The sequence below is a fragment of the Etheostoma spectabile genome, chromosome 12, assembly GCF_008692095.1.
Source record: "Etheostoma spectabile isolate EspeVRDwgs_2016 chromosome 12, UIUC_Espe_1.0, whole genome shotgun sequence".
Taxonomy (NCBI): domain Eukaryota; kingdom Metazoa; phylum Chordata; class Actinopteri; order Perciformes; family Percidae; genus Etheostoma; species Etheostoma spectabile.
This window is the reverse complement of record NC_045744.1, coordinates 1,883,352-1,893,966: the sequence shown is the minus strand read 5'-3', so window position 1 is coordinate 1,893,966 and position 10,615 is coordinate 1,883,352. Positions and strand designations below refer to the sequence as shown.

The 10,615-nt window shown below is 41.3% G+C and overlaps 2 protein-coding genes across 3 annotated transcripts in view; both read right to left on the bottom strand.

The window, feature by feature from the left end:
• Positions 1-3,494, bottom strand: part of LOC116698834 (enhancer of polycomb homolog 1) — a 34,745-nt gene extending 31,251 nt beyond the window's left edge. Inside the window, exon 1 of the mRNA XM_032531038.1 lies at positions 3,144-3,494. The gene's annotated coding sequence lies outside the window, so the exon portion shown is untranslated. The remainder of the gene's footprint in view (positions 1-3,143) is intronic.
• Positions 3,495-4,615: 1,121 nt separating this feature from the next.
• Positions 4,616-10,615, bottom strand: part of LOC116698833 (integrin beta-1) — a gene marked incomplete at its 5' end in the record, with an annotated part of 18,059 nt that continues 12,059 nt past the window's right edge. Inside the window, 1 exon segment of one of the 2 annotated variants that reach the window (XM_032531035.1) lies at positions 4,616-6,221. In XM_032531035.1, coding sequence (XP_032386926.1) covers positions 6,162-6,221 — 60 coding nt within the window. 2 annotated transcript variants of the gene reach the window in all.

The following is a 10,615-nucleotide window of genomic DNA, read 5'->3' as shown; positions in this document are numbered from 1 at the left end:
GGGGGGGGGGGCACTTGTAGTGGCATCCCCACGCTGCCCACACACGTCTCTCAGCTGTAGCCTGTCGGCGAAGGAACCTGCCGTGTGGTGTGGTACGGACTTTATATTCAGAGAATCTGGTTCATGTGCAGTCATCAGCAGGACGGAGTTCTGGCAAAGCAGCAGCATTATGATCGGGAGCGCTGAGGCCAATGCAACCCAGGATGAGAACTTGGATGTCAAAAGGCATAACTCTCTCCAAAATGTAATCTTTTGTGAATGAATTTAAGATTTACCGTATTCTCAGTCTTGGGTCAAATGGCGTTTTGAATGGAAGACCTAGGGGCGCCACTATGATCGCATCACAATCACCATCTTTAAACCACGAAGAAGACTCAACACAACGTGAGACTTTGCTCCGAGTATCACCAGGGGCTCCACACATCAACTCAGCACTCAGAACACGGTTTGTGTTCACAGAGATTACTAAAAAGAGGTTTTGACAACTCACTGTAGCTGCTGTTGTTTTAGCTCTCCTTCATCTCTGAATGCAGATGAACGGACTCCATAGGAGGAAATGTTATTCTTATGAGGCTCCTTTTACAAGGTCAATATTGTTTTTCACGAACGACAAAACAACTGATTCTCCGTGCATTTATATGGAACTAAGTTTTAGGAGCTTTCCTGCTTTACTCTCCTCCCTGTTTGGAGATTGATTCTTTTTGACTTGCTAGATGGCGACCGGAAAAACCAAGAGCTAAAGTGAGATGTTGAAGGTGATCTTTTTACTGAACCCTGTGTCTCTCAGGGTTCTCAGGGCTGAGTTCATGTGTGGAGCCCCTGGTGATACTTGGAGCAAAGGCTCATGTTGTGTCGAGCCTTCTTCGTGGTTTAAAGATAGTGATTGTGATGCTATCGTAGTAGCCCCCCTAGCTCTCCCGTCCAAAACGCCATTTGACCAAAAACAAAAATACAGTCAAATCTTAAAAGTGGCGTCTCTGTCCTGATTATGCTTTTAAACTAAAGTTTGACTCGGGTACAGTCACAAAAAGACCCTAGGTTGCATTTCGGCGAGAGTAACGCTTTAACTAGCTGTTTTGCGGTGGTGATGGGACAGAGGACATGCCTTTGGTGTGGGAGACCAGGGTTCGAGTCCCACTGCGATACATCCACCAATGTGTCCCTGAGCAAGGCACTTAACCCCTCGTTACTCCAGAGGCGTGCAACCTCTGACACATGTAGCAACTGAAAGTCGCTTTGGATAAAATCGTCAGCTAAATGACATGTAATGTAATGTTTTCTTTTAGGACAAAACTAGGGACATTTATAAATACTTTAGTCGTTATTTATGGATTTCTCTCATCATCCTAATTCTACTTGTGAGTCAGTGACTCTCTGGCAACGTTGTGATGCATGAACTACTTTCATTTAGACATTTAGCCCGTTCTGTTTGGCAGTCCCATTGCCACGAGGTTATGACTGTTTGGAATTTGGATGGTGGAACACATGTGCATGTTCCGGCGTGTCAAAAACACTACGAATCAATGTGGCTGCTTAATTCTGTAGAACTGAAACACTACAGTATGTGGTGCAGTGGCTGTACTATTGAGACCTGCTTTTAGAGGGTGGTCAGTGCTCTCCCTGGGTTTGTGAAAGACATAGGTGTGCATATTTAGCAGATTCATTTAGGGCTCCTCCCTCAAAGAACATTAATATGAGTCCCCCCAGCCTACCTATGGCCCCCCAGTGGCTAGAAATGGTGATAGGTGAAAACCGAGCCCTGGGTATCCTGTTCTGCCTTTGAGAAAATGAAAGCTCAGATGGGCCCATCTAGAATATTCCACTTATGATGTCATAAGGGGAAAGGTTACCTCCCCTTTCTCTGCTTTGCCCGCACAAAGAATTTGGCCCCCCCATGAGAGAGAGAGACATCATGGCTTTCAAAACGAGCAAAGTGGCAGTTGGTCAAGGCCCAGCCTCCACCCTTCCCCACCCCCCTCCCCCATAGCTAAGGAAAGCTAGCGGCTGTAATACTGCACCAAGGCTGAATTTTGGGAAAGAGACTTCAGATACAGTTTTAGGGGACCACTAAGGTCTATATAAAGAGACTTCAGATACAGTATTAGGGACTACTAAGGTCTATAAAAAGAGACTTCAGATACAGTATTAGGGGACCACTAAGGTCTATATATAAAGAGACTTCAGATACAGTATTAGGGACCACTAAGGTCTATATAAAAGAGACTTCCGATACAGTATTAGGGACCACTAAGGTATATTAAAGAGACTTCAGATACAGTATTAGGGGACCATAGGTCTATATAAAAGAGACTTGGGGACCACTAAGGTCATATAAAGAGACTTCAATACAGTTTAGGGGCCCCTAAGTCTATATAAGAGACTTCAGATACAGTATTAGGGCCCTAGGTCTATATAAAGAGACTTCAGATACAGTATTGGGACCACTAAGGTCTATATAAAGAGACTTGGGACCACTAAGTTCATATATAGAGACTTCAGATAAAGTATTAGGGGACCACTAAGGTCTATATAAAGAGACTTCAGATACAGTATTAGGGGACCACTAAGGTCTATATAAAAGCATCCAAAGAGCACCATGTCATGGGATATGAGGGATTCAGACCCATGCAGGCCAGGGCCAGGCAGTTCCCTGGCACACCACAGACACTGCCTGGCACTGTTCAGCCACACTCCCCAAACCCTCTGATCCAACAATGTCACATTTCCAACCAAGACGATGAAAAACCCCCAAGAATGTGCAAATCATGTCCATAACGAAGCCCTCGTCGACCCTTCCCCTCCGCCTCCTGCTGCCTCCTCTCCCCGACAGACGCACTCCGGTTTCAGACATGTTAGTTCAGCCATTCATGCACACGAACAACTAGTGAACTAGATTTATGTTTTATCCATTAAAAACCCATCGGTTTTAGCCAAGATCAATCGGTACCACGGCGTCCTCGCCTCGAGGGCCGGTGAAGTGCCGGGGAACTTGATGTTTTAGAGCTGAATCGCATCCAGCTGACCAGCCAGGAATTTGATTGCGTGTATGAAATCATCTGATGCCAGAAAACACTGTTCACGGTGGGCCTCTCCGGCGACCGTCGCCTCAACTTCCACAACACAATGAGAAGAAAATGACTCACCAAGTCGATGCTTCGGCACACGTCGGGGGGTTTTAAACACAGATGGACAACATTTCTGCAAGTCAGAAGTTCATTTTTTTTTTTTCTTTTTTTTTTTTAAACGGCAACACGACGCAGCTAGCAAGAGAGAGACAACTAACATTAATGTTAGCCACAGCTACAGCTTCTACTTTGTTTTTTTTCTTAACAATAAAACCCCAAACGGCGGGCCGGTGTCCTGGCAGGAAGAGCCGCTGTCCGCTTTATGTCCACCGCGTCAAACAGCGTTTATCGCTCGATGAAAACTCTGTTTTCCTGTCGATGCAAAGCAGGCTGAAACTAGAGAGGTGGACACCAAAGTGCTACTGTTGGGGGTTAACAACTTTGCTGTAAAACGCGGCCTGTGATTGGACACCCGCAGCCTGTGGAGAGCCCTGGGCTCGTGGCGTCACGTTCCACAGGGGAAGGAACGCGACGTGATTGGCTGTTAATGTCACGATGAAGTCGCTCCGAGCTGCTTTTTATTTTCATCCATTAAAGTCATACTTTTACATCGATTTATGTAGCCCAGGCTTCAATTTAGACTTGTTCCTCACTTTCTTAACCTTATATAATTTTTACTATGAATTTACATGACAATATACATGTATTGAACCATCCATTCAATGTTTTCTTTACGCAAACTATATTATCTATGACTTGACGTTACAGAAACATTTTTAACTAATTGGGTAATAATTCAAATCACATTGTGGTTTAGCACAAATCCCTACACGGTCACAATTTTCATAAGTCACCTCGCTGAGCAGAAATTAAACCATCCAGCCCCCTTTTCAGCTCAATATCAACTTAGTCTAATTCTATTATGTAAAGTCAATGGGGGTGTAACATAGGCCGATATTCAAAACTGGCCCGTGCAACCCCCACCCCCCCCACCAGGTATCTAATAATAATTTCCTTTGCATAATTAAAGACATCTGCACCATAAATGATTATAGAAAAGGCACATTTCTGCAATAATTCACCAGAATGCAGGAAATGAAGTGTGAGAAATATGCTCAAAATTTCAATTTTGCTCAAACGTGGAGATCTGGAGATCTCAACCCCCCCCCCCCCCCCCCCCCCCCCCCCCCCCCCATAAAAAGTGGTTATAAGAAGAACATATCCATTGGTCAACATTAAAACTGAGAGCTTTTCCGATGTGTTTCTGTCCTAACTACTTATAGAAGATGCCATGCTCTCTTTCAAAAATAAATGATTACAAAAGCTCAGATCTTCCAATAATTCATGACTCATGGTTGACTCATTCATTTCCATTCGTCAGGATGAGGAAGGCGTGGACCGACACCTGCTTTGTCCTTTGTCTTGTTAAGGGGACTCAATTGTCCCCCTTGGCTTGATGGACATGAACCAAGCCCGACCTGTGTTTAATATGAAACACACGGAGACAAACTGGAATGGCTCAATAACATTTTAACAATATAGGTGTTCACGGTTTTCAATGTTTATTCAATAAATAACTTTAGAAATACAGAATTGCAAATGTGAATGTGTTGAAATTAAAAACATTTTTTTTAAAAAGGCACTTAAGAAAACATTGGTGACATGGGTAACCTTTTTTTTTTTTACAAAAACCTAAACTTTAACAGATCCAGAAATCATTCCCTTACCACTGTCATTCCCATTTCTTTTCAATAATAATAAAAAAAAAAAAAAAGTTTGATCGAGGCACCACAGGAAAAAAGCGAGACCCTTTTCCAACCCAAATAAAAAAAACAAGGCATTTTCAATAAAAGCAAATTCAGTTGATATAAGGCAGGCTTCATGTATTTGGCGTTGCTGTGAAAGATTTGAGGACCTGAGTTGACTTTGAATGAAACTAAAAGCTGGAGCCAACACGTCATACTACTGTACACGGATGGCCTTCAGTCTAGAAAGGCAGCCAGCCATATCTTCTCTAGACAAAAGATACATTTCAACTGATTGTTCAAATGGAGTAAGTCACTCAGGAAAGACACACCTTAATGCTGCTCTGTGAATACATATATGGCTTAACGCAGAAACACAAACATACTGTACACATTTCATTGCTACCAAACGGGCTACGTTTGAAGAGTTTCAATCCAAAGACATTTTTAAAAAGCGTGACAGACACCAACTCAGTCCAAAGGATTACAGACACATAGGGCAGGGCGATGATTCAATGTGATCATTCATCGTCTTTCAATAAAATCATCTATCACGGTATCGTAATCCATAATTACGGTGTTTAAATTAATCACAACGAGCACATACTAACTCCATTTCCTCGGAAAATCTGTCGCGAAACATTGTGAGGGGATATTATTTGAAGAACTGCGGATATGTTTTACTATTACACTATTTCTGTGCACGTAGTAGTAAACACAGTATGTAGCTGGGAATTTTTTTTCCCCCTTGTATAATTTCACTTGAAACTGTTTACCACATGATTGATGATTACTTATCTAAAATGTCACTGTAATTAAATATGTAGTGAGAGCACCAATTGTCGACCCGACAATATCGCCGCAATATGGACATCGATGTATTCGCTCAAGAACATGGTGACATCTGATTTTGTCCGCATCGCCCAGCCCTACACAGCCAATCAGATCTTTGCTCTGAAGACCTCTGGTCCCGGTGTTTGAGACATCGACTGACAGAGTGTCACCCACTCAACGGTGTACACACTATTATTTGGAAAGGAACACTTCATCTGTTGCCCATTATCAACATCCGATTCAGACACTGATGGCTTGATGGTTCGATTAAAAAAAAGAAAATGTAAAATTGCAACCCCCCCCCACCCCATGTATTTATACAGACTGTACACAATTCAGATGATGCATAGCAAATAAAAACAAGTTAGAAAACAACCAAAATAGTGGCAAAAATGCACAATGCTATCATTTGGTGACTACAACAAACAGTGAGATCATTATAAAAACCCTCCCCCCCCCCCCCCCCCATTTACTTTTCCATATTCCAACAGTGTTGTCACAAGGAAGGCAAAGCTGATCATTTGCCTCGTACTTGGATTGACGACAGTCGACGGCACTTTGTGATGGGATTCTCGCCCTGAGGACAGAAGAACAGAGGTGAGGACAACAGCTGAGGAAATACACCGAGTAGCAGTAAGGTCAAATACTTGGGATGTCACAATGACACATTTTTGTGACAACACAGTTTGAGATGAAGTTTTAGAGAAGCATAGCTAGGCCTTACATAACTGTCCAATTGCCTTTTTTTTTTTTTTTTTTTTACATAATCGCTTTCTTTGTTTAAGCGCAATGAATTGCTAACATTGGCTAAGGTCTTAAGGCTGGGGTGGGGTATCATTTGGATTTTACGATTCCAATATGGTAATTTTAAAACAATTCTGATTACTAAAACAATTCCTGAAAAACTGAGATCAAAGAAAAGCTCTTTTAGTTGTTTTTTTTTAATTGAAAATTATTTAAATTGAATATATTAACATTTTAAAGTACTTAAACATAATAAGTAAACCTAAATGACCTAAGAATAAATAACAGTGACACTATTAACAAGTAACAACAAAACAAACGTTGAGTTGGTATGGTAACCAGAGCCCAGAGGGAAAATATGGGATTTTAAAAGTAGCTTCCATTTACAGTAGCTAGCTAAAGCCAGACTACAGAGAAGTCTGATATGTTTACGTCTGTTCTGGAGCAACAGAGGGAAAATATTTCAGTCGACACATTAAGTGGAACCAAAACGAGGAACTGAAATTTGTGTTCTAATCCGGTCCGATTCCTCCAAAGTGGAACTGGGTTTCTCTACCAAACCCCACGTATGACTGGTAATTGTTGATTTTGTTTAGATGGTAATCATATAAGTGATTATTTGTCGGACTAGATATATATAGTTATTTCAATTGTTAGTTGTTGACACTAGACTCTGTACACACTCAAACAACAAAGATGACAAGGGGGGGGGATACAGTTAGAAAATATGTTTTTATCATTAAAACAAAGATGTAACCAAAAGATGTACCCTGGAAATTTGACAGAAAGAGACAATTATATTGTTAATCAACAATTAATTGTACAGCAACATTTCAAATTGTTCCAGCTCTAATCATAGCACACACGAGAAGCCAGCAGCGAGCATGTGGCCACAGTGTTTGTCCTTCTCACCATCTGGTCAAACATCACCTTCTAGGAACTGGGGGACAGCGGTTGCCATGGTTTTAGCAGTTTGAGTCTGAGTGCTGAAGACAACGGTCGAGCGTCAGACTGCCGCTCCGGCTATTCTAATCCTAAACTACTGCAAAAGAATTAATACTGTACATTCATATCTAGTATATATATATATATATATATATTCATTCAGGTATATATTTTGGATTTGCACCTTATGGTCATCTTAGACTTTTTACACGGACACTCTTACCACTTTGTATTGTAACAGCTTCATGGAAATTTCTCTCAGGATAAATTAAGTTTTAACTTGTCTTATGGATGGTTAGATTTCTGGCTGGTAACTCTTTTCGGTCTGCTGTCTTGCAGTTTGAGAAGTTCAGCAGTCAGATAGACAACATGGCCGCCGTTTAACGAGCCGTAGAAACTGTAGTGAGCTTGTTGAATATTTCTGGAGAAGTATTTTACACAAAGTATAGTCTCCAGACGGCTGTCATATAAAACTGAACATCTTCCAGATACGTCGGGCTCAATTTCTTTTCTCCCTTCACTGTAGAATGCAGCCTCTCTCTCTTTTTGTCATCATCGGAGGACAATGTTGACCTGTTTGAATTAACTTTATTGCAATTGTCACTGAACAAAGATGACAGAGGGTGCCATGTTTGTTCAGTGTGAGCTCCATTTCGCGGGCAAATCAAGTGATGTGTACGGTGTGGGCACAAAAGTCAAAGGTTTCTGTCCCCCAGACAAGCAGAATAAAACATGAAATGCGAGTTCAGCTGTTCAGCTTAGTACAGCTAGAACGCAGACGTTCTTAAAAACTCTAACCAGTCAGTCAAAAAGGCCAGCTGAAAACCTGTCGCGAAATGGAGGTTTAATATATTGTTTACTTTGGTTTTGTGCCCAGACAGTACCTAGGTAAGGACTACTAGCCAGTCAGAAGCAGAGTATGAGGGCCCTGACAGTACCTAGGTAAGGACTACTAGCCAGTCAGGAGCAGAGTATGAGGGCCCTGACAGTACCTAGGTAAGGACTACTAGCCAGTCAGGAGCAGAGTATGAGGGCCCTGACAGTACCTAGGTAAGGACTACTAGCCAGTCAGGAGCACAGTATGAGGGCCCTGACAGTACCTAGGTAAGGACTACTAGCCAGTCAGAAGCAGAGTATGAGGGCCCTGACAGTACCTAGGTAAGGACTACTAGCCAGTCAGAACTGGACGGGACTTTGGGCTTTTTCACTTTGTAAACCGATTACATGCACAAAAAGATACATGACCAAAGGAAAGGGAAAAATCCAAAAAGCATAATATGAGCTTTAAGAAGTAAGACAATTCTCTCAGCTGGACAGCAACGTACATGGCAGAAATTAGAAAAAAACTATTTCTAAATGATTTGTTTTGAACCTATTAACAAGTTTTTTCTCTGGAAATGTGGTCACTATCATCTAGGAAAAAGCTCAACACCACACCAACTTTAGTAACAAACATTGTGTGGTTAAGCATGCTAACTTCACAACATGCAGTCACCAAACCTCTGACATCACTGCAACCCTACAGAAAACTGCACTCTGTACAGAGGAAGTACATGCAAGTACACAAGGCCAACAGGAGATACTAACTTTGACCTAAAGAGAAGCGCCTTTATTCCCGTAGCTGGGATTCTGGAACTGGTTAATAGGACTCTTGTAAATGGGGTTCCCTTGCTAACACGGAGAAGGAAAAGATGACAGAAGAAAAAGAAATGTGAAGCAGGAAACATCAGTGTAAAAAGGGCAGACACAAAAGACTGAAGGAAAATGTTTAGCACAGAGGAGCAAATGTCAGAAAGTAATCTCTTTTAGGAATTATTTATTGTTGTGGTATATAGCGTTCCCTTTCTCCCCCTCTAACATGCTAATAATGATATGTTCTAATGTAATGGTAGGTATCAGTGCCAGAAAAAGTCTTAGTTATTGCTGTAGTATACAATTTGTAACATTTCATAAAAAGTATCTAAACCTTTGTTTTCCTTTTATAATATCGCAATTTTGTAAGCTAAAAGCCCACAGATGTATAAAAAAGGCTTAACAAGAGACCCTGAACACATTCCTGGCAGGAAAAGCTATCGTACTGCAGCATGAATATTATAAGAGAATAGGAAAAAAGGAGAAGGAATTAACACTAGCGCTGTCAAATAATTTGTATCTATTCTAAATGTCCCTTGGTTTCTTTTTGTCCTATTATTTTTCTCATTTTAATACTCTTATCAACATAGAAAAGTGGATCTGCTTGCTTTGTGCTAATGTTTTTTTTATTGAAAACAACATTGGCATATAGCCTACAGTAGTGTTCAAGGTTAGGGTTAGTCTAGCTAGATCCGGTGGGTGGTGTAGTTTTTCTAACGTTACTAGTTGTTGCAACAGCATGTGGAAAAACTACAAAGTTTGCTAGGCCAAAAAGAATGTTAATCTCACGATAAAAAAATTGTCGCCGTTAACGAGTTTATCTGACAGTACTAATAAACAGGTTACTTTTTAACAGAATGTAACTTTGTAATGCATCTTCTAGTTAATGGAGTTACATTTCCCAGCAAGCCATACACACTGCTGCTGGGACTGGCACACAGTACTGGAGCTTTCCGTCCATGGTCAGCCTGCAGCCCTCCTCTTTCTCGGCTTCATTGCCGTTTATGGTCATGCAGTTGGACCACGTGGCCAGTGAGAGGCAGACTGTCAGCAGAGGGGCAGGCCGCTCCCTCGCACAACACAGACTCAACAACAAGTGCACAGAGCTGAGAGTGATCGAGGACAGAGGGAGGAGATTCACTCTGCATCCTCGGCCTTAAATCTCTTTTAACAATGGCTTAAATCTCGTTTCTGTTTCCACACCTGTAAGACGTTTTCCTGCTGATTACATCGTGTGGTCGACTACAGAATCTCACATCTTAAAAACGCTCTGGAGAAACCTGGGATGTGTTTGAGGATTTTATCTCAGTGATGGGAGAAGTATTCAGATACTTTACTGAAGTAAAAGTACTAATACCAAACTGTAAGAATACTCTTTTACAAGGACAAGTCATGCATTGAGAATGTTACTTAACTAAAAGTATGTAAGTATCATTAGGGAAATATACTTAAAGTGTTAAAAGTAAAAGTACTCAATGCTGACAAATCCTCCCATTGTAGAAAAAGTAAAGGATCCAACCAGCTGTGTGTTTAATGACATCATCATCTCAGCTGGAGGCCGTTAAATTGTTGCTAGGTTACTTTATAATAAAACTACATGTGTTTTGTGTGAAAAATCTTAATGTGCAAAGTAACTAGTAACTAAAGCTG